The sequence below is a fragment of the Monodon monoceros genome, unplaced genomic scaffold (genome assembly GCF_005190385.1).
Source record: "Monodon monoceros isolate NGI ecotype Baffin Bay Population unplaced genomic scaffold, NGI_Narwhal_1 Super_Scaffold_6, whole genome shotgun sequence".
Taxonomy (NCBI): Eukaryota; Metazoa; Chordata; class Mammalia; order Artiodactyla; family Monodontidae; genus Monodon; species Monodon monoceros.
In genome coordinates, this window is record NW_021703783.1 from 14933675 (window position 1) to 14958301 (window position 24627).

General features: G+C 38.3%; 1 protein-coding gene and 1 pseudogene across 6 annotated transcripts in view; one reads left to right on the forward strand and one right to left on the reverse strand.

The window, feature by feature from the left end:
* PLEKHA5 (pleckstrin homology domain containing A5) overlaps positions 1 to 24627 on the forward strand; it is a 243509-nt gene that overhangs the window by 195724 nt on the left and 23158 nt on the right. For 4 of the 5 annotated variants that reach the window (XM_029206047.1, XM_029206046.1, XM_029206048.1 and 1 more), the window contains 3 exons: positions 10235 to 10297; positions 11707 to 11787; positions 11919 to 12068. In XM_029206047.1, the coding sequence (XP_029061880.1) occupies positions 10235 to 10297; positions 11707 to 11787; positions 11919 to 12068 (294 nt within the window). Of the gene's footprint in view, positions 1 to 4463; positions 4545 to 9681; positions 9718 to 10234; positions 10298 to 11706; positions 11788 to 11918; positions 12069 to 24627 lie in introns of all 5 variants that reach the window. The other variant, XM_029206051.1, reaches the window with a different exon arrangement.
* Positions 20043 to 20870, reverse strand: LOC114885772 (annotated as a pseudogene). Its single transcript, XR_003791179.1, has 2 exons — positions 20364 to 20870; positions 20043 to 20142 (listed from the first exon to the last, which is right to left on the reverse strand). The product of XR_003791179.1 is annotated as a COMM domain-containing protein 7-like (transcript).

Consider the following 24627-nt stretch of genomic DNA (forward strand, 5'->3'; position numbering starts at 1 on the left):
AATGCTGCCTAGGATTCTTGTAGTAGTCAAACCAGAAGAGAATTGCTGGATAGTCCTTTTTCTTAAGAACTTGAGCATGAAATTCTAAGGTGCTCATGGAGCATCACGTATTTGGTGGGGGGGAGGGGGAGTCATATTTTACTGCTTTAATTCAAAAGCTGTTGTATAAAGTTTACGTAGCAAAAGCCAGATAGCAGGTGCTGTTTCAGTGTAAATTTCAGAGATGATCAGTTTCTAAGTTTTAAAATACAGATATTTCATGAAGCAAATGAACCTGTCTACGAAACAGACTTACAGACATAGAGAACAGACTTGTGATTGCCAAGGGGGAGGAGGGTGGGAGAGGGATGGAATGGGAGTTTAGGGTTAGCAGATGCAAACTGTTACATATAGGATGGATAAACAACAAGGTTCCACTGTATAGCACAGGGAACTATATTCAATATCCTGTGATAAACCATAATGGAAAAGAATATAAAAAGAATGTATATGTATAACTGAATCACTTTGCTAAACAGCAGAAACTAACACAACATTGCAAATCAACTATACTTCAATAAGATAGATAGATAGAGATATTTCAGAGGTGATTTAGTGAAAGAAATCACTAGCCTATTTCTAGGATCTATTTGGAGAGAAAGCAGATCTAGTATTTCCAATTCAGTAAATCTGGAAAGAGTCAGATTTCAGGCAGATCATTGAAATTGTTTAATGCGGACCGAACTCCCATTGTGTGGGATCCTGAGTACTGTGTTTAGCTGGCCTCAGCTGTTGCATGCCACGTGCAAGGAGAGTGCCACCACATACAGGACCACTCCCCTGTGCAGATTTTTCTTACAAGCCCAATCATCCTAACAGCCCTTGGTCAGGTGAGTGTGGTGCCCAGGGGAATTCTGAAATAGTTCTGCTGCTTCCGTCTGCAGATAGACTTATCCCATCTCTCTGACTTGAGTAAAATGAGATTCCCAAGGAGTATGTAAGCTGAAGAACATTCACTGTTACCAGATTACATGTGACTTACTTCAGCACCTTGAGAAAGAACATTGTAGTTACTTCTGCCAAAAGGAATCTTTAAACCAGCCTGTCACCTTCATGTTTTAATGGTATTGTCTACATTAGAGATTTTCAAGTTGCACATTATAGTTATCTGGGAATCAGGGTCTCTGTTCTTTTCAAGTTCCTCAAGTGATTCTGGGTTAAGAACCACTGGTTGAAATAAGCTTGAACTTTGATTTCTGAAGTAGCCAGTAATAAAAAGGAAAAAAGATATTAATAAGATAGTCATAGGTATTTACAAATGCATTGGGGCAGCTTACTTTTTTTAGTTAGTTAACATTTCTTCAGTCAATTTCTGATGTGGATACAGACTCACACGGCAGAATAAAGGTTGTGAGAACAGTTCTCGATCAGGGCCTCGCTGCACTAAAGGACTCCCAACAGCTTTGAACATGATGCAAACACATGTGCTAAAATTTTTCCTTAGCCTCTTTGTGTCACCAAGGGGTGTTTGCCAGAGGATATAGTTGTTCCATTAACCTAGTTTATTTGGTATTTATATATTTTTTATCCTTGACTAATAACATTTTTTTTTTTAATGAGAAAAGCAGTATCTATTTGGTGGAGAAAATTTGGGAAATGTAGAGAAGTATATAGAAAAAAAAATAATGATCTGGTCCCACAATTTAAAATAATTACTGCTAACATTTTTCATTTCTTTGCTGTACTAAATTGTCACTTTCCAAAGATGCCTTCTAATTTTAATATTCTAGGATTTGATATATACATTTGAAATTTTTCATAATGAAAAACAGTTCCAGAAGTAATCTCTGAGACACTCTGTACACTTTAAATGTTATTTTTTGTTAGACAGAGAAAGACAGATACTCCATGTTATCACTTATATGTGGAATCTAAAAAATAAAACAAACGAATGAATATAACAAAACAGAAACAGTCTCACAGATATAGAGAACAAGCTGGTGGTTACCAGTGGGAAGACAGGAGTGGGGAGGGGCAAGATAGAAGTAGGGGATTAAGGTACAAACTACTATGTATAAAATAAATAACCTACATGGATATATTATACAGCGTAAGGAATATAGCTAATATTTTATAATAACTTTAAATGGGGTAAAATCTATAAAAATACTGAGTCACCGTTGCACACCTGAAAATAATATAATACTGTAAATTAGCTATACTTCAATTTTTAAAATTTAATCTTTTTTTAATGTTATTTTTACTCTTAGTATTTTTTTAGTTTTTCTGTTCCTAAATCAGTGTCTTCCTGCAAGATCCTTCTCAGTGACTTAATATTTAATGATCTTTGACAGGTAAATTAAAGAGTCATTTTTAAATCACAAATGTGGCTTCCCTCTATAATGTACATATTTACCCTCTCAAAGTATTCCACTAAATAAATCAAGCTTGACTACCCTTCTGCAGAAATCATACTGTCTCTTCTCCCTTTATAAATACATTTCAGGTAAATTCCTCAGGCCTAGAGGCTGAACACTAGTCATTGATCTGTACCACCGGATCAATCACTGATCTGCTCCACTTAAAGGTGGTAGCCGCCATATTGGCAGACCTAGCCCTTTGACAGTGGCCTCTTTGTAGTGCCAGATTTCCGAGACTCCACAGCAGTTTCAGTTTGACCTTGAGTGACTTTTATATTTGGATACTCTCTGACCTGCATTATTTCTTAAATATTCATATGCTCCTGACCTTCTTTCAAACCCCAGCCCCTCTACCACCTCCCCCCAACCCCCCAACCTCTGAGTCAGGTACTCTTCTGTCTAATTTTCATGGCATGCTATTGAAAAGTAGCAAGTATAGATGAGATTGCTTTGAAAATCAAAATTAAATAATACTAAAGAATGAAGAGAGACTTAAGTTACCTATGTTGTACAAAGTATGTATCAATGCAGTCAAGTGATTGAGCCAAAAACAAAGGCAGTTACAACTGTTCCAAGATCAACATTTGGTTAAGATAAAATAACCAGCGTTCCTTTAAAATATAAGCATGTAATAAGCGTTTTTTTTCTGCTAAAGAAAAATTTGTATCTATAGTTGTCTCTTTATGTTACTTTCCAACACTGTAAAATTTTTTCCTGTACTGCATATCAACACAGTTCTTACCTGTGTGCATGAGATGTCACCTATAAATGCCTTGGTCCCTTATTGGATAACATTGGGGAAAAAAAGAAGTTTGAGTTCAACCGATGAGTAGATTTAACTGATGTATAGAAGTTTGAGTTTAATAAGTAAATGTGTAGATTTAAAAACAAATTACTTACCTTGAATAAAACTTTTTAAAAGGAGAGTAAACCAGTCATTTAACAACCAAAACAGGTATTGACATGAAACATTGGTAACTAGACTGAAAATAAAAATGTCTAGGTATAAAGTTTTCAAGATTTAATTTTTACTTATGCATTTAATCTTAATATTAGTAAATTTTTGTTTGCAGATTTAGCTAACTCAGTAAAGTAGCATTTGTTAACCATGATAGAAATGCTTATTTTCTATAATATGGGGGATGAAAATTATATAAGCCAAGTGTTACAAATTGCAATTATAAACAGACTTGTCTGCTTACAAATGGTACAAACTTTGTTGGCCTTTTACCATATATATATATATATATATATATATATGTGTATGTATATATATATATATATATATATATATATATATATATATATATAACTGTCTTTTGAATGCTTTAATTCTTGAGTCCAGAGCCTGCTAAAATAAATATTTTTCTAGAGGCAGTAATTAAGTACAATATAGCTGGAAATGTGAAACATGGTTTCAGTCTTTTAAGGACCTAGGGAGATTTCACTTAGTCTTTGCTGAATAAATTTTAGTTTGCATGTCTTGGAAATCATTCTACATACAGTGTTATACTTTGAGAAAATCCAAAATAGAGTATATATAAGTGTCTATCAAGATTAATAAAATGTGTGATTGTCTGACAAGATATATTATTATATTATTTGTAGAGAACTAAAATTTTTCTGAATAACCTTATAAAGAACTGAATATCATTTTAAGCTTTTTTTTTTACTATATAAGTAATTGATTAAGTCATGCCATTTTTCTCCTTTTAAGTTTATAGGTTGTCACCCTTTAGTTTATCCCTTGAATCTTGATGCTTTTATTATCTATTCTAGTATTATAGGAATATTCATTAATTGACAATATTGGTTATGTTTATAAAGTAAAACCTTTATTGAAATTAGTAAGCTTTTTTATAACCTTGGAAGTATTTTGTAACATTTAATACTTGTTTGAAATGGTTTTATATTAAGTTGATTCTATGCAACCTTGGGATAATATGTAAACAACTGCACTATTAGGAAGATATTAAAGTAGAGGCTATATTTACAGTGTCGTCTTTCAAATCTAGCTATGCTGTAAACTGATGTTTGCTGTATGCTCCTCCTGATTTGAAATAGATGAAAGAAAATGAACCTATTATCACCATGGTTCACACAATGATTGAGAACTCGGCGCTAAGACCCCAACTGTACCAGCAAGTAAGGTCTTGGACAGTGAATGACACTGCTTTATCATCCGCAGAATCCCTCAGTGGCAGTTTTGGTTTATCCTCAGAGTTACTCATAACATTAGTCTTTTTCTTATTCCATTTTTTGTTTCTGTCTTTTTGGGAAAAACGCAATTCATCCGTGCTTTTCAAGATGCTGCAGTTCTTAGCATGGCTTTGCTGAACATTTCGCTGTTGGATATTAAGTGTGCCATTTTCCTGAAGTTTTTGTGCAGAGTATTTGATTGATATGTACTTGGAGGTCTGCAGTACACTTGCAAAATTTTTACGAACTTGCCATTAATTTTGATTAACTCTAAAAGCCTAACTGATTTTTAGGGAAAACTTAAAAAAAATATTTTTTTCCTTTCAGGGGCTGCCTCCCTACCCCACCCCACCCCACCCCAATGTTTTAGGAATAGATTATATTTGTATGGGAGTTATTTAAAGGTTGTTTATGTACTGTGGTATGGTAAAAACTAAAGATAGCCATTTCTTACCATACTGGGAGTATCTTCTCCCCGTATTCTTTTCCCTCTTATGTAGTAGTCATCATGATCATCATATCTTACCCCATTCTTTTCCCTAACTCAAAATATGTGCCATGGAGTTGGCTGGCTTTAATTTAGGACCTTGGTAATCTGCAGATCTGCAAAAGAAGTCATGTTATACATTCCTCTCCAGTTTTTTTGTATTTCATGGTCTAAATGTTCTTAGCTGTGTGTTTTGCAACATCAGCTTCTTCCACTTCAACCCCCTCAAATTACTGTGGCCTACGACCTGTTACAGTATTTTAAAAATCATACAGAGGGAGAAAATTAACTAACATGAAAAATGAATATATATTTTGATTAAAATATGTAAAAGCACCTGGTAAAAAGAAGCACCTTGAGCTCGCACTGGCTTTAAAGGCCTCTGGTTTGCATCGGGTGCCTTGAGGGTCTGCATCATGGGCCTTGTAAACTGGAAGACTGAAACAGTTGGTGGGTGGGTGACTCTTATTTCTGAGCACAGTTTTCAAAACATTTAAAGTATGTTATGTGACTGAGCATAGTTTTTAATTAGCAATAAGGAGATAAAGTATTAAATATTTAAAGTTAAACAGCTTTTCTTTTCAAAAGAAAATGGAATCTTACCACTCCTTTTAAAGTCACCAGATTTTAGAATCTTGACACTTCATTCCAAAAAGCCACACTGACAGCCTTAGCACTTATTCTGGAATTGATACCTTTTTCAGTGTCTGAAGCTGTCAGCTTATAATTTTATATGATGTTGATTGATGTGAGATCAAAGGCCTTCTGTTTTAATAGGTTATGGTTTCATTTTTCACATTTTGTATATTTACAGTAAGAATGAGAGCTGGGATTTTCTGTTCCGTTTGGTTTGGGTTTTCTTTTTTTATATTGATCGGTAATCAAGGTTGATGGTGCAGAAGTCATTGCTGATTGAAATCACTCAGTTGCACTAAAAGTTCTTACTGGAGTCCTTCAAAAATGTGGAGGTATCTGAGACTGGTCTTATATAGCATCAGTAACCTTGAATACTGAAAGAGTAATAGATTCATATAAATATATTTCCTCATCTTGATACTTGAAAGAAAACAACCTTATATTGTATAGAACAGGAAGATCTGAATGTGTAACAGCAGCAGCCATGCCTGGGCATGACATGGGCAGCCAGGTAATGAATATTGACTGTCAGTGCTATCAAATCTAGGGAGTTTTTAGATGATACTTTTCTTTAATCAGCCAGTAGTAAAGTACTTAATTATGGCAGAGCATCATTGATAGATAAAAGTGACAGATGCATTTCTTAAACTCTGTTAATATAAACTTCTGTAAATTGAAATCACATCTTTTTTTCTCCAGATTTCCATTATCATGTTATTATTCAAAGAAAACCTTTGTGAAAGTTTATATTGTACACCTGATGGTTTGCTTTTCTGACATTGCATTGCAATGCTGTGTTAATAGGTTCCTGAAATTTAGCTGAAAATAAAGTGGCAATATAGTGTTTTATGACCAGTTTTTCTGAATCATAGCCATTCAGGTTTTCTCTCAGGAGAACCTCTGTGTTTACATCTTCCTAGAAGAAGGAGGACACCTGAGAAATTACCTGGGCAGTAATTTTTTTTTTTTTTTAATTTTTTGGCTGTACCACACAGCGTACAGGATCGAGTTCCCCGACTAGGGATCAAACACACCGTACAGTGGAAGCGTGGAGTCTTAACCACTGGACCACCAGGGAAGTCCCAGTAATTTTCTTAAAATTACTCAAAAAAAGAACCTAAAACTGAATCAAAACAAATGCTAAGTGAGCTTCAAGTTGAAAAACTCCTCTGCGTTTATTAATCATTCTACCATCTTTCACGAGTACAATTTTGTACCAGAATTTTTTTTTTTTTTTTCTGCGGTACGCGGGCCTCTCACTGTTGTGGCCTCTCCCGTTTCGGAGCACAGGCTCCGGACGCGCAGGCTTAACGGCCATGGCTCACGGGCCCAGCCGCTCCTCGGCATGTGGGATCTTCCCGGACCGGGGCACGAACTCGAGTCCCCTGCATCAGCAGGCGGACTCTCAACCACTGCGCCACCAGGGAAGCCCATGTACCAGAATTTTTATAACCTACTTAATATCAGTGAAATTAGTCACATGATAAATAATTGCTTTAAAGGTTACAGACTAATTAGCAAATATATACAGTCCAACGAGCATTTTTGAGTTTTCATAGAAATTAAAGTCTAATTTTATCAAATATTTCCCCAAAAGTCTTTTTTTGTATATATATTCGTATGCTTTTAAAATATATATACACATATATATATTTCACATACTTAAAAAGGGATACTATAGAAAGTTGAATTTTAATTGGCAAAAGTGGTTTTCTTTTAACTTAATGCCAAACCAGTTTTTAAAAAGATTAAAAGATACCTTACTATGAAAAAGTTCTAACTTTCTAAATATAATATACGTATCCTTATATAGTCAGTAGTCTGTATAATACGCTTCTCAGATTGAAGCTTGAGCACTGCTCAAGCTTATATAATTACTATGTAGCCCCCTTTCACTTACTTTTCTAGTGTTGCTGAGGTACCTCAAACAAACGTATTCAAACTCAGAGCTTTTTTGCTAAAGATGAGTTTGAAAAATGCTAAAAAGTATTGCCATGAAACATTATTTCATGCAGAACTTGAGTTAATCAGAATATTCATGAAATTACATTTTTCTTATTAGTAGAATTTTCATATTGACAAAATAGTAAACTTCAATTCTAGATGGAATTTTTTAAAATAAATTATATTCAGGAATTCCCTGGCTGTCCAGTGGTTAGGACTCTGCGCTTTCACTGCCATGGCCCGGGTTCAGTCGCTGGTCGGGGAACTAAGATCACGCAAGCCATGCAGCATGGTCAAAAAATAAATTAAAAAAAAAATTATATTCATCTCTTCTTAAGAAAATCTTCAGTAATTATTATCAGTAATGGGAAATAGGCCATGCTTAAAAGTTAATTATTTAAAGAATAATCTTGTTTTCTTATGCTTTCCTTCTGACAGGCAAAAGAAATGAATTCAATATAGTGGAAGGTTGATTATTTTAAGATTTTTATTAGTTGATATTTAATTATCTTTATTGAATAAGTTGATAAAAGGTTTAAATAAATTTTCATTGGTACCAAAAATATAGGTACAACAAAATAAATCTAATTTATATGTGTAATATTATTTCTGTGGCTTTAAGGAGATACCACTCTAAAGTTATAAGTACACAGTACACATCTTTCTTTTTTATAATATGCCAACTGATATGAAAATGAATATGCAGTAAGATTCCCTAAATAAAAATATTAAACCATTACCCTAAATATTTCTTACAAATTCTAAGTTTCCATTTTAAAATACTTGTCTTTTTTTCTTTTGACCCTGGGATATAGGGTACAAAGCATATTTTAATCTAGATATAGCACTAGCCACTAGTTATGTTCAAATTATGCATTCCATGGTTTAGTAAAGCTGTTTGGCGTTTAACTTTAAATATTAAATAAGCAAAGTATATGTAGACATTTAGTAGCTAAGGCTTTACATCTTTTATTTCTTAAAAATGAGAAATACTCATTTTAGCATTATCTCACATTTTTTATTATGGATCTAAGCATTTTAAAACTTATTTTTCATTACTTCCTTTTTTCAAGTGGGAATATAAATTATTTTCTTGGTTCTAGGTGCTTTCATTTAGAATGACAATTGACGCTTCTCAGGACATATTCAGTGGTCTTTATTTTAAAATAGTGCACAAGTATTCTGACTTCTGTCATTAAATTCATTTTTCATGTAATGTTCACTTCTATGAAAGTTTTGTGGCTTAATAATCACTGTGTATACCCCTAAGTAGTCACAGAATCATTTGCATGAGGTACGTGAAAGCAGTGTCTTGAAGTGAAACATGGAAATCCAGGATTTATTATTGTATGTTTGGAATGCTTACATTTTTAATCTCCTGATTCCCACATTCCTAGACCCACTTAAAGTTATCTGCTGTTTAAATTATGCCTCTTGAGATGTAAATGTCAAGCAGTTTTTTACAGACAGGTCATACATAGTTGTAACTTTTACATTCTTGTGCATTTGTATATGTATATACGAAATTTAATTTTCAAATCTAGAATGTAGTTGGGATACATTACTCCTATCCCCACTTGGAGAAAAAGTATACCATTTAGCAAACATGCAATGAGCCCCAATTACATTTTCCTACTATGTTTTTGTTACTGTCTAGCAGTCAATATAAAGTTAAAAGACAAGAGAGATAGTGCAGTTTTGCCTGCAGAGGCGCTATGATGTGACCTGGGGTATAACTGATTGGGATGGCTTATTGAAATCTTGGTAAACACCATCAGAAATGAGGATTTGCTTGACCAAAAGATATTTGGAAGAAGCTGAAAAAAGGATGTTTAAATACACTGAATAATAATTTACTACAATATAATGAAGCAAATGGTGTCAGCAAACACATAACCAACTTTTTATGCAATTTGACTGTCCATAGTTTATAACGTAGGCTTTCAGTTTTAAGAGGTTTTTGAGTGCTTTACCCCTTTTCGATTAAACCCATCCTTTTCTTCCATTATCTTTTAGTTCTTAAGACAGAGGAACAAGATAAGTCTATATTGTGTATGTGTGTTTATATATTATGTATATGTATACAATGTGTTATAGGTTTTGTTAATAATATTGTACTAAGATATGTTAGCATCTGAGTGTACACATACACAGTTGTGTGATTATGTGTATACCGTGAAGGTACGGTTTTGACTGTTGAAATATGCCTGATTCAAAATTTGATTCAACACAGTTGCTACGATTGTATTTGTCAATTTTTCATTTAAATAATGTGTGTCTCGCAAATGGAAAATGTAAGGTGCTGTATGATTTTGTTTGGCCAGCTTATTATTTTGTTTGACAAGCCTAAGTTAACATCATTCTTATGTATCTTGCATATTGTATCACTGTTAAATAATTTTCTATTTTTGTAATGATCTGTGTTTGAATTAAACTTCTAAAAGTATAAGAATCATTAAAAACCCATTTTTGTTACTGTTATATAAATCTAAAATATTAACTATAAGCTAATTAAATGTGTATTTTTAAAATTATTTTTAAAGTTACTCTATGACATTTTCCCTTATAGCTGTCACAGGATGAATGTAGAGGCACATTATACAAATACAGACCTGAAGAAGTAGATATTGATGTACGTATTGCATGCGATGTATTATCAATGCTCTGTCATACTCTCTGGCAAAACACTGGAACTAAGCATGACAAAAAATTTCCTCTTTCTCTCCTGCCGCCCAAAATGACATCAAATAAGTAACGTTTTCTTCTTTTGCGCCAATTAAATCTTCACTTCCTGATTTATTCCCTGCCCACCCCACGCCCATAGCAGCTGAACATAATTTAGAATCATTTAAATGAAAGTAAAGACTATTTCTTATATAAAATTATGCAGGATTGGAGACAAAGTAAAATTGTCTGTCATCTAGAGAAAGTATTAGCCTCAAGAAATTCTGTCACTGCATCCTTTGTTATTGTTGTTGATCATATTTTACATCTCTGACGTCCCTATTTATATCTCATTCTTCCCTCCTTTCCCCTGGTTTTATTCCATTGAATTGTACCTCCTTCTCATTTCAGTTGTATCCCATCTGATGTAGTTTGAGTTGTGTTGTCTAACAAAGTTAAGGTGGTTACTTTTTTTTTTTTTTTGCGGTACGCGGGCCTCTCACTGTTGTGGCCTCTCCCGTTGCGGAGCACAGGCTCCAGACGCGCAGGCTCAGCAGCCATGGCTCACGGGCCTAGCCGCTCTGCGGCATGTGGGATCTTCCCGGACCGGGGCATGAACCTGTGTCCCCTGCTTTGGCAGGCAGACTCTCAACCACTGCACCACCAGGGAAGCCCAAGGCGGTTACTTTAATGGATAAATGGCAAAGAAAGTAGAATCTCAAATTTCTTGCTTTCTTATCATTATGCAGTAACGTTTAGGACATAGTTACAGTTTGTCCAAGGTTTTTATTTTCAGACATGCAGTGAACTGGTTTATTGCGGGATTGAAATTTTATTAAAGTACCCGCTCATATTTTTATAATTTAATAAGTTGGGGTATTACCAAGAATTTAAAACGTTAAAACTATTGAAAGTGATTTTTCTCCATTAGCAATGTTTTTATTTGTATTACTGTAGTTAGAAGCGATTTTTCTGAAGAACATAAGAACATAATTTTAAAAATATAAAAACAGAATCCAGTCTGTGTTCTAATTAAGGACTGCATAAGTTACTTAACCTGTCCAGCAGTTTGTAGAGAAAATATCTTAACCACATTAAAATGGTTCATTAAAGTTATATGAGACTGCCTGATTACTAAGAATCTTTTGAATTATGTAGGTTAAATAGTATGGTTGAATGCTTTTTCACTCTATATGCATTTTTTAAGCATTCTATCTTTAAAGGCTATATTTTAGTTTTTATTTTACTGATTGAAATAAAGACTGACCTAATTAGCTATTCCATGGCTGTTTTAAATGTGTTTTTTTATTATGCCTAAATCCAATTACAGGGAAAATTAAAAATTGCTAACAAAAGATGTCTTCTCTTGTAACCTAGGTCAAGTTAAGCCGATTATGCGAGCAAGATAAAGTGGTACATGCTCTGGAAGAGAAACTTCAGCAACTCCACAAGGAGAAAGTAGGACAATTATGTTTATCATCTACAATTGATGTTACTTTATATCACTATTATCAGGACACTGATAACTAAAGTAAAAAAATTAATTCGATGATGCAGAATATTAAGTGTAATCATTTTTATTATAATAGTACACGCTTGAGCAAGCTTTGCTGTCAGCCAGCCAAGAGATAGAAATGAATGCAGATAACCCAGCAGCCATTCAGACCGTGGTGTTACAGAGGGACGATTTACAAAATGGACTGCTTAGCACATGTCGAGAACTCTCTCGAGCCACTGCCGTAAGTAGCAGATTTTCTGTCCTAGTGAGAGTCACTGGAATGTTACGTAGTTCTTTTTTTTTTTTCCTATTTATTTATATCTCTATTTAAGTGGGCTTTCTTTAGGATTTTTCTTTATTATAACAAAAATTTAATTTGTTATTATTAGTTAATAATAACAAAAACAAAGGGTGGTCTTTGTTTTTTTAATTAGTGGGGCTTTTGTTCTTTGTGAAATAGTTTTACAGAGAAGATAAATACACCTGGTTATATATTATGAAAATGAAAAGTTCTTAAGAATGTTAAAATTTATTGTGTTAAGAAAATAAATGTTTTATTATAATAATTTTTGGAAGGTAGTAATTGGATTCATTTAACCACCCATTTCAATTATAGGCTCCTGTGAAATGCTTTTAAGACACTGTCAACATTACCATTTTATAGCTGCAGTGTGATCTAAGTTTAGATGATAGTTTTGAGTGAGAAATATAATTAGCAGAATCTTTTAACCCATAGTCAAGTTACTTGATAAAGAGTCTCTTGGGATTACCAAATCTAAAAGTCTTACTTAGGGCTTCCCTGGTGGCGCAGTGGTTGAGAGTCCACCTGCCGATGCAGGGGACACGAGTTCGTGCCCCGGTCCAGGAGGATCCCACATGCCACGGAGCGGCTGGGCCCGTGAGCCATGGCTGCTGGGCCTGCGCATCTGGAGCCTGTGCTCTGCAACGGGAGAGGCCACAACAGTGAGAGGCCCGCGTACCTCAAAAAAATAAATAAATAAAAATAAAATAAAAGTCTTACTTAGAGTATATAAATTGAGTGTTTTATGAGTTTAAACAGTCTACTTTAGATCCTGTGATGTCATCATTTCTAAAGACAGTAAGAGCACCCGCCCAAGCAGCCCTTTGAAAGGGGAAAAAACCACCTGTTATAGAAAACTGCTAACACACCCTTGTCTATACCTTCAGTGGGCTGTTTAGGGGGCAGCTACCTTTTAAGAAAGTCCACAGACAGTATAGCTTAACTAAGAGAGGTCTTTCCAAGCTGCGAAGCTACCAGAATCTCAACATGACTTCAATTCTAAACACTAAATTCACATTCCAAACATGAACTGTTTTTAAAGGAATATGCCATGGTTTTATATAAATCAAAACTTGGTTTTTGTGCCTCTTAAGTACCTTATATTTAATATACTTATTCTTTTTTAAAAAAATACTATTATTGGAACTTCCCTGTTGGTGCAGTGGGTAAAAATCCGCCTGCCAATGCAGGGGACACGGATTCCATCCCTGGTCCGGGAAGATCCCACATGCCAGGGAGCAACTAGTCCCATTTACCACAACTACTGAGCCCACATGCCGCAACTACTGATCCTGTGTGCTGCAGCTACTGAAGCCTGCGCACCTAGAGCCCATGCTCTGCAACAAGAGAAGCCACCGCAACAAGAAGCCCGTGCACCGCAATGAAGAGTGGCCCCCGCTCACCACAACTAAAGCCCACACACAGCAACAAAGACCCAACCCAGCCCCGCCCCCAAAAAATGTGATGAATGATTGAACTGAATGACTTACCCAACATTACAAAGCAAATAAACGCAATGCCCAGAGGTCAAATGCAGGTCTTCTAACCATAGTCCTGAAGACTTAGATCTACATGGCTTTTTATAATATCATCATAGAGAAACTATATGAACCTAAAATGTTGTCTGCAAGCGAGAAGTCATTTAGTTCGTCAGTGATGGGTAAGATTTGGAAGAAAGAGGAAGTCCACACAGGACAAAATGCTCTGAACCATAGCCCAGAGATGAGAATGTGCAGGATATGTTTGGAGAAGCAAAAAATAGAACTGACTGGCTGACTGAAATAGAGGATGCGGATTATGAGATAAGAAAGGGCAAGAGGGGTTAAGCTGTCAGTTCCAAGCTAATGAAAAGCTCAGTATCCCTGTGACAACCTGAGTGAAATCAAAATTAAGTTAGAAACTATTTCATGATGTCATGTCTGTTATGGAAAGTTCTAGGGATGTACAATGTTCCATTAAACTGTTACTTCTTCCCTTACCAAATAGGTTTCATAACTTAAATCTGATCAGTAGGCTTAGAATTTGCTCCATCCCAAGGTAACTCCAGTTGTGATGGAAGTTTTATCAGAATATGTTCAAAGAAATTAATCATGTTTGAGTATCTCATTTTCTGGTGGTTATCCCATATAATCACTTTCCTGGGTTTTTTTTTCTTTGCCTTTAGCATTATTCAGTGGTCATTACAAACCCTCAATATGTTCTTCTAAGACATGTTTTAATGCATAGAATACGAAGTATGTTATTTGTGCCTTTATGTAAACATACTCATTTTTGTAGCTTAAGGCTATAAATGGTGTGTTTATAACAACATACTGGACATATGGTTGGCACTCAGTGGACGCTGATTAGACATAAATTTGAACTACATTTATGCCAGCAGAATCCCAAAGGATTCCTCTGATTCTTTCACAGTTGATTTGGGGCCTTGGTTCAAATCCAAGCCTTGAGTTGTAAAAGGTACAACATAAGAGGTATAACATTAAGGCCTCCATAGATCAAAGCCTTGATTCTGAGAACATCTTCTCCTCATCTGGTCGGCCACTGAGGTATTAAAACTAGGATTAACACAAGGTAAACATGTAAAGCAGTGTTCCCTTTGTGTTTGATTTAATTCTTTTTTTTTTTAATTTATTTATTTATTTTATTTTTGGCTGCATTGGGTCTTTGTTGCTGCACCGGGCTTTCTCTAGTTGTGGCGAGCAGGGGCTACCCTTCGTTGTGGTGTGCAGGCTTCTCATTGCAGTGGCTTCTCTTGCTGCGGAGCATGGGCTCTAGGCACGTGGGCTTCAGTAGTTGTGGCACGTGGGCTCAGTAGTTGTGGCTCGCGGGCTCTAGAGCGCAGCCTCAGTAGTTGTGGCTCGCGGGCTTAGTTGCCCCGCAGCATGTGGGATCTTCCTGGACCAGGGATCAAACCCGTGTCCCTGCATTGGCAGACGGATCCTTAACCACTGCACCACCAGGGAAGTCCCTTGATTTAATTCTTTTTTTAAAATAAATAAATAATTTTTTTTTTTATGGCTGCATTGGGTCTTCGTTGCTGTGCGCGGGCTTTCTCTAGTTGCGGCGAGCAGGGGCTACTTTTTGTTGCAGTGCATGGGCTTCTCATTGCAGTGGCTTCTCCTGTTGCACAGCGCGGGCTCTAGATGCGCGGGCTTCAGTAGTTGTGGCTCGCAGGCTCTAGAGCACAGTCTCAGTAGTTGTGGCACACAGGCTTAGTTGCTCCGCAGCATGTGGGATCTCCCCGGACCAGAGATTGAACCCGTGTCCCTGCATTGGCAGCCGGATTCTTAACCACTGTGCCAGCATCTCCTTTCCCTAAGCCCCACCCACCAGACACACACATGCTTTAAGCATATAATGACTTTGTGTGCTCTCCTGGCCTCTACTTCTTTTTTTCTTTCTTTCGTTTTAATTTTTTTAATTTTATTCTACTTCTTTTTAACCTAAGCCTGATTAGTGAGAAAAATTTTTATAGCAGTCAGTTATACCTTGAAAGTTTTCAATGTGTTGCTGTCTTTGCTTAGGTTTTCTTCTGAAAGCAGAGCCTGGGATGAGGACCTGGGCTCAGAAAGTTTATTTGGGAGCGATTACAGGAAGCAGAAGTGAGGGAGGGAGTGTGGAGAATGAGACAGGGAGGGGGAAAAGCCAATAGAGGTTTCACTTCTGAGTTGGTCACCGCTGTGGGTGACCCTCAGGGGACCGTCTGAGGAAATGAGCTGAGAATGTTTGAACATGAGAATGTTTCCGAATTTTCCGCCGAGAGGCGGAGAGGCTAGGGTATCTATCCCTCCTTGGTCGAAGTTGCCCCAGGGTCCTTAATTCACCCACATTTCCAATCTGCCTTAGCTAATTGACCACGAACACTGGCACACGTGGAGCTGAACCACAGTTTCTTGAAATCAGGTGGGCAGAGGGCGTAAACACCTGCTGCGGTCACCTCCTTGGGGAGTTGACATTAGGCCTTACCTCTCACTGTAAGAGAAACATCCTCATGCTTTATCTGCTTAACAGGTGCTGCTCTTATTCTTCCCGACAATTCAAGGAGCCAGGTGAAGCAGACGCTATGCACATGTCTTAGATGAGCATGTGGGGCTCATCCAATAAAATATATTTGTATTTCTATATTTTGTACATATATTGTTTGGTTTGGTCCTTAAGCAAATGCTTTGCAAAACAGATATAATTATTATCTCCATTTTATTTTCATTTTTATTACCTCCACTGCACAGATGAAGAAGAAACTCGGGTTCATAGAGGTTAAATGACTTGCGAAAGTGACATAGCCAATACGAAAAAGTCAACACCTAAATCAAGGACTTTTTAAACTCTAGGGCTTCTATACTTTCTATTCCACTTCACTGTCTGTGTGGTCACTAATTTGTACTTTCTGAAACTTGGAATCAAATCTAGATTCTCTTACTCAGAAATCTCAACTTGGGATTTCATAGTTCAATCCTGGGTTTTGGCACCAAAATAATTAATTAGTTAATTAATTAATTAAAATTGGACTTTCAGATATCAGAAAACAAGTATAAAGGCCCCCAGTCATCCCAAATGGCTGGTAGATGGCTTATGCATTTATCTACTGCAGAATAGGACCAATATATGAAATAATAGTAAATACTATGAATATTTCTGGAGCAGTTTATTGAGTGCCAGTTTCCATTATAAGTGCTTTTACATGTACTTAAGCCACATAATAACCCTTTGACAAGGGTACTATTATTACTATGTTAAAAGTGGAAAACTGAAGCACAGAGAGATTGCCCAGGGTTACATAGTGAATAAGCATTATGTATAGACTTCCATTAAACTTACTTATGTTTTAAACTGGCTTCTGCATGGGAGGGCCATGAGTAAATGGAGATTTTAGACTAGAATGGATAAACTTAAAGGGGCAAGGGAGGAGGACAAATGAACCTCCTTGAGGAGAAGCTTGCACATTAAATGTTTTCATATTCTCTTTCTCAGTGAAACAAAGAGCTACTGAGAATTATGGTGACAGCAAAGTGTGATTTTTTTTTTTTTTACAGAAGATCTGTTGACATCTATGAATTGTCACGAATACGCTTTGAAAGATTTCAAGATAGTTTTTAAATACCCTGGTCATTTCATTATCACAATACTGCATTCCCAGAAATAGAGACAGTCAGGTGTGATACACCTCCTGATGTGCTGCAGTGGAAAGTACCCAGCAACACTTGTGAGGTTTGGAAAATCAAGTGTGAATCTCAGCAAGCCTCAATATCCAACTAGGAGTTTATAGGAAATACAGGAAACAGAAGAGCAAACTAAGCAATACCACAGGAATTCAATTAACAAAATCTAGCCTCGGAGAAATTCTACAGAACAAGTGACCCATTCTCTTCAACAAATAAGTAGCAAGGGAATAAAGAGGGGGGTGTAGGGAAATCGTTATAGTTAAAAATATTTTTTAGGAAATTCCCTGGCAATCCAGTGGTTAGGACTTGGCACTCTCACTGCTGGGGCCCCAGGTTCTATACCAGGTTGGGAAACTAAGATCCCACAAGCCTTGCGGTGCCACCACAAAAAAAAAATATATATATATATATATATAAATATTTTTAGAGGAATACATATTAATGATTTAAATAAGTAAGAATTTGCCTGTTATTTTCATTTTCATTTCTTTTCTTTAGAAATGCATACTGATTTATAAATGAAATGATATGATGGCTGGTGTTTGCTTTCAAATAATCTCACAGGGATAGAAAATGGATGCTGTAGATGAAACCAAATTGGCCACGTATTGATAACTATTGAATTAGGGTGCTAGTGGGCTACTTTTGTTTATATTTGGAAATTGCCATTGTGTATGTCTGAGAAAGGTTAAAAGAAAATTCACAAAAATGCTAACAAAAGGGTAGCATAATAATAGGTCTTGTTTTTCATCTTGTATTCTAATTTTTCTACTTTTTTAAAATTTATTTTATTTTTGGCTGCGTTGGGTCTTTGTTGCTGCGCGTGGGCTTTCTCTAGTTGTGGCGAGTGGCAGCTACTCTTCGTTGGGGTGTGTGGGTTTCTCATTGCAGTGGCTTCTCTTGTTGCAGAGCACGGGTTCTAGGCACATGGGCTTCAGTAGTTGTGGCGCATGGACTCAGTAGTTGTGGCTTGCGGGCTCTAGAGCACTGGCTCAGTAGTTGTGGCGCAGGGGCTTAGTTGCTCTGTGGCATGTGGGATCTTCCCGGACCACGGCTCAAACCCGTGTCCCCTGCATTGGCAGGAGGATTCTTAACCACTGCGCCACCAGGGAAGCCCTTTCTACTTTTATAATTATAAAAATTCATTATATCTTCAATTTGTACAGTAAAAAGTAACGACTTTCTTTGAGATGGAATATTGTTTTGTTTCAAAGAGAAGATTAGAAGAGAAACTAAATATATGAGTTAATGATTATAATTAGCCAATGAGTTAAAGATTATAAGTAGTCAAAACAGATGACTATAATTGTTAACATAAACTAGAAACTTAAAATAAAGGTAGCTCTGTAACCATGCCTGATTTAGTTGAACCTCACTTTATACCGTTTGAATTTGGTCCCTTGCAACATATTTTTTGGTTTAAAAAAAGCCAATATTGGGGAATTCCCTTGTGGTCCAGTGGTTAGGACTCCACGCTTCCACTGCAGGGAGCCCAGGTTTTATCCCTGGTGAGGAGAACCAAAATCCTGCAGGCCGCGCAGCGTGGCCAAATAAATAAATAAATATTTAAAAGCCAATATAGTAGTCATTATTAGATAGTATAGTAAGATATGTGCTTAGTAAATAGTGATTTTTATTTGAGATGCAGTTATGTAGTAAGGCAAGTATAAAATCATAAAAGGCATTCTTTATTTAAAAAAATTATTCAAAGTACTGAACACATTCTTAAAAATCTATGGCAAGAAATTTCTACATCCTGAAGGTAAAAACGAAATCAGATTGACTTTATCTTGACTGATCTCAAAAATCAACTGCTTCTAAGACCCAGTTGACAGAATTGTTATTGTTGAGTGGTAGTGGCCAAAATTAATATTTTTTGTGCCTAATCCCCAAAACATAACAGTAAATTTACATAGCGCAGTATTTTAATTATCCAAGGTTTAGTAGTGGACATTAATCTGTAATATTTAAAATCGAAGAGTTGGCGCTTAAGAAGCTAATAGTCACATATCTATATTATTGCCTCGTCTCTATTTTGAAACAGAAAATCTACTGCCAATTCCTTACCAAAGCCTTATGCTCCATTTTTTTTTTTCTTCAGAAGCTTTTTTATTCTTCTGACCACCAGAGAAGGTCAGCTTGAACCAAAACAAGCTGAAATAGCCTCAGAAGGCCCACCTCATTACACACAACAGGGCAAAACCTGAAGTGAAGCCTCAGTTTTTTTCAGAGCAGACTCAGCATGTATTCTTACACAGGTGTCCACTAAAGACTGATCAACAAAGCACCACCACCACAAACATACAAACTCTGTTGGGGGCTCCCCCGTGTGTCATTCACGGAGTCCGCCTCTTCCTCAGCCATAAGCAAGCCCTTCCTTGTTCTTTTGCGGGGGAAGGTCCTCCGTGCATAGAGCGATAGACCGTTTGTTTACTCTGGAACTTGGAAAGGAAGGTGACTCAACTTATTTCCTCCCCTGCATCTGAGATGCAATCACTTCTCTGAATATCTGAACGGTGACCTGGGAGATAGGTGGTAGAGGGTCCCTCAACAAAGACTCTTCAGGACCAGCCTGTCAGGCTCCTTAAGTACTTAATCCTTTGTTTTTCAGAAACCTTTGCACCTGGGCTCCCAAGGGGCAAGCAGGCCCAAAGGAGCGGCCACAGGCCTGGGAGCGAGCGACCTCTCTGAGCAGTCATGGGGAGGAGGAGGGGGCAGGGAGGGGCGAGGTGGAGATGCAGGGGGACAGAAATCAGCTGAAACACTCCATGCTGGTTCTGACTCGCTCCATCTCGTGCAGGAAGCTGTAGAACTGAGGCAAGGTTAATTCTATGTATAAATTTTCCGTTTGGGGCTTCCCTGGTGGCGCAGTGGTTGAGAGTCCGCCTGCCGATGCAGGGGACGCGGGTTTGTGCCCCGGTCCGGGAAGATCCCACATGCTGCGGAGCGGCTGGGCCCGTGAGCCATGGCCGCTGAGCCTGCGCGTCCGGAGCCTGTGCTCCGCAACGGGAGAGGCCACGGCAGTGAGAGGCCCGCGTACCGCAAAAAGAAGAAAAAAAAATTTTCCGTTTGATTTCCTTTCTTAACCACCAACTTTAATTGTAAAAACATACTTCCCACTTTTTCCAGTTCTCTGCTCCCAGACGTCACTCCAAATGTCCACTCCATATCTACAAGCTGGTTAATCATCAGAGTCTGACCTGTGGCCCATCGAGCAAGGGTGGGAGCATTCTGTTTCCACTTTTCAGAAAAGTAGGTGGCTTTCTCTTCACTGAGACCCAGAGTTATGAAATCAGCCTGGACCTGCTCAGCTGTGAGACTCTCCTTCAAGGCACCATTTGAAATCAGGAGGAGGCTCTTCACGATGCTTCTGACGGGGCCGGGGCTGATTTGCTTGGTGGTGGCAAATTCAGAGAGCTGAGCCAGAAACCTTTCCATCTCTTCTGGCTCAGTGAGGCAGTGGAAGAGCGCTTCCTTCAGGGCTGAGAACTTCTGCGCGCCCAGCTGGTTCAGCTGCTGCGCATAGACACCCATGGCCCCGGACACGGGTCGGGTCCTCTGTGCAGTGCCGGCAGCGCATGGCGTCCGCTCAGCCCCACGGACCCCCAGCTCCCGCGCCTCCCCAGACTTCCTCCTTCACGCCGCCCTTCATTTTTTAAATAGAAAACAGAACAGGGACTTCCCTGGTGGCTCAGTGGTCAAGAATCCGCCTGCTAGTACAGGGGGCACGGGTTCGAGCCCTGGTCTGGGAAGATCCACATGCCGTGGAGCAGCTAAGCCCGTGGGCCACGACTACTGAGCCTGCGCTCTAGAGCCCACGAGCCACAACTGCTGAGCCCGTGTGCCACAGCTACCGAGCCTGCGTGCAGCAGCTACTGAAGCCTGCACACCTAGAGCCCGTGCTCCGCAACAAGAGAAGCCACCGCAGCAGAGAGTGGCCCCTGCTCACCACAACTAGAGAAAGCCCGTGCGCAGCAATGAAGACCCAATGCAGACAAATTAATTAAATTTTTAAAAAATCCTCTCTCATCTTTTTGGTAGTCTGGGGTTTCATTGCCTCTGAGGATTACAAACCTACTTGTAGTTTGTTTATTTTTTTCCCCACGGTAGCCGAGTCTTGCCTCAGTACAGACTATAAAGCAGTAACCACTATTAAAATGTACTTGTTCCAAGCCTTAAACTTGGACTAAGTCAAATTTTTAAGAAGTTTTCTGCCATCCCTCAAGCAACTCCACACATGCACACACACATTTTTTTTTTTTAAACCTTTGTTATAGTAGGTCACATTCTCGGAAAAGTACACAGGTTTAACTGCGCAAACATGGCTAACACCCGTAGCAAGGCACTGAATTCTACTAACGTGCCAGAAACTTCCCTCCCAGTGATGGCTCCTCCCCAAACACCACTGCCTGACTTTTAAACTCTACATTAGCTTTGCCTGTTTTTCTGTTTCTGTTTTTGTTTTTGCGGTACGCGGACCTCTCACTGTTGTGGCCTCTCCCGTTGCGGAGCACAGGCTCCGGATGCGCAGGCTCAGCGGCCATGGCTCACGGGCCCAGCCGCTCCGCAGCACGTGGGATCTTCCCAGACCGGGGCATGAACACGTGTCCCCTGCACTGGCAGGCGGACTCTCAACCACTGCGCCACCAGGGAAGCCCTAGCTTTGCCTGTTTTTGAACTTAGTAAAAGTATAATCATGTAGTATATACTATTTGGCTTTTTTTAACATTATGAGGTTCATCCACGTGGTTGTAAATTGCAGGATTTAACTCATTCTCTTAACTGTATGGCATGAAGGTCCATGTTTTTATTGAAAGCACTGCTGTGTTTCCTGACTTGTGCCTGTGATTTTAAGATAATTGTATATTTGCAAGTCATTACCCCTTTTAATTGCCTTAGTATACCTATATATTATCTTCTTGACAAAAAAAAAGAGTAATCTCATATTTAAAGATTTTAACGTTGTACTTGTATAAGCCACTAAATTCTTTAATGAAATACTCAGCCAGGTGTTAGGAGGACTGATGTTATGCCAGTGCTGCCTCTTTTCTTTCTGTCCCCGTTGACTTGTGTTACCACCCTCCCATAATCATGCTGGAGGAGCCCAGAGGTAAAGGCAGAAACAGGCCCAGCAGGATAATGGGACTCAGGCCAACTGGTACAGTACAATGGCAGGACTTTCCAGGTTAGGAAAATTGAAAGTATATTGTGTTTCTTCACCCCTAGAATATTAGTAGAGTAACCTCTACCTCTCAATCTCTATTTTTCCTGTGTTTCTGTAAGAAAGACAAGAATTTCCACCATCCTAAAATGTTCTTGTGTTTAGTTGTGTCTGCAGCACCTTTGGTCTCCCCTTGAACTTTTCTACAAAAGAAGCTCAGTGTCAGCCTGGCAATGCCATCTCACTTCATTGCTGGGCTGCCACTGGGTCTGTTATCCTCATTTTACCCTCCCTGAAGCCTTCAAAGGCCCACTATTTAAATTTGCAGTTTTTGTGGTGCGTACAATTTAGAAGATGGCTAGAAGCAATTTTTCTTTTCTTTTTTGGGCACGCCGCATGGCTTGCAGGATCTTAGTTCCCCATCCCAGGATTGAACCTGCGTCCTCAGCAGTGAAAGCGTGGAGTCCTAACCACTAGACTGCCAGGGAATTCCCTTTTTTCTTTTTTTTTCTTTTGTTTTGCAGGCAGTTTTTCTTGAAGGAGATCAATATCCTTATTGATTCAGGTGAAAACAGTTTGCTGAAGCCAAGTCAGGAGGGTAATATTTACACAGTATAAATGAGATTAAAATCTTTAGTCCTTTACCACTCTGCCTTTTTAAAATTTAATTCACTGTGAAATCTGCATAGTAACTCCCTAAATTTTATAATATAGAGATGATAAAAAAAATCTCTAGTGGTTTAGCTCTGCTTTTTTAAAAAACGTAATCCAGGGCTTCCCTGGTGGCGCAGTGGTTGAGGGTCCGCCTGCCGATGCAGGGGACACGGGTTCGTGCCCCGGTCCGGGAGGATCCCTCATGCCGCGGAGCGGCTGGGCCCGTGAGCCGTGGCCGCTGGGCCTGTGCGTCCGGAGCCTATGCTCTGCGGTGGGAGAGGCCACAGCAGTGAGAGGCCCGCGTACCACAAAAAACAAAAAAAACAAAAAAAACAAAAAAAAAAAAACATAATCCACTGTAAAACCCGCTTATGGACTTCCCTGGTGGTGCAGTGGTTAAGAATCCACCTGCCAATGCAGGGGACACGGGTTTGAGCCCTGGTCCGGGAAGATCCCACATGCTGTGGAGCAACTAAGCCCGTGCGCCACAACTACTGAGCCTGCGCTCTAGAACCTGCGAGCCACAACTACTGAAGCCCATGCACTTAAAGCCCGTGGTCCTCAACAAGAGAAGCCACCGCAATAAGAAGCCCACGCACCACAGCAAAGAGTAGCCCCCTGCTCAACGCAATTAGAGAAAGCCCACCGGCAGCAACGAAGACCCAACGCAGCCATAAATTAATTTTTTTAAAAACCTTATAAGGAGACATCTTAAATTCAAAAAGCAGTTATTCCAAATGGCCCAAATTTTAACACTCATTTTAATTTTTAAAGGTAATTTTCATTGCCTAAGTTTTTAAGCAATTGTAAGCTAGTTGCAGAATATGGAAAATAGAGAACCTCTAGGAACTTGAATATTGCTGCTTTTTTTTTTTTTAACTGTTAAGATGATTTTCAGTAACCTCTCTTCTACATTCAGTACCCTCTTTTCTTATCCCAAAACTATTGCTGTTGTTAAACTAACATTTCCCAGGGGAGCTTTGCTTAGAGCAGTTCAAGTCAAGAAATCTATGGTCAAGGGAAGTTCTTAGACAAGAGTTACTAATTTATTTTACAACAGCATTCAGTAAACATTTGTTGGTTGTGTTATGTGTGCCAACACCATGCTAGATACTGGTGACAAAATAGTGATCAAATATAGTTCCTGTCCTTAGTTTATCAATTTGACCTCATACCACTCTCTGAAATGTCTGAAGAATACCTACACTCCTGTGGAATAGCTTCCCTGAAGCAGAATGACATGGCAATGTAGTTTTGCGCACCTGTAGAATTATTCTATATTAAATAGATGACAGGTGGATAAGGATCAAGTACGAAAGTTTTCTCTGTGATTTGAGGGTTTGGGGGTAGTTTTTTTTCCCCAAAGGAGAAAAGTATAGGTGGGTAGTACCTCTATTGAGTCTCTAGGAGCAAAATTCACTACATTAGTTCGCTGAATTAGCTTCATTACATTACTGTAAATTTATTCTAAGTGAAGTCATGTCAGGCTTCTGGTGTTATTGAAAATCCAACATGCTAAAAT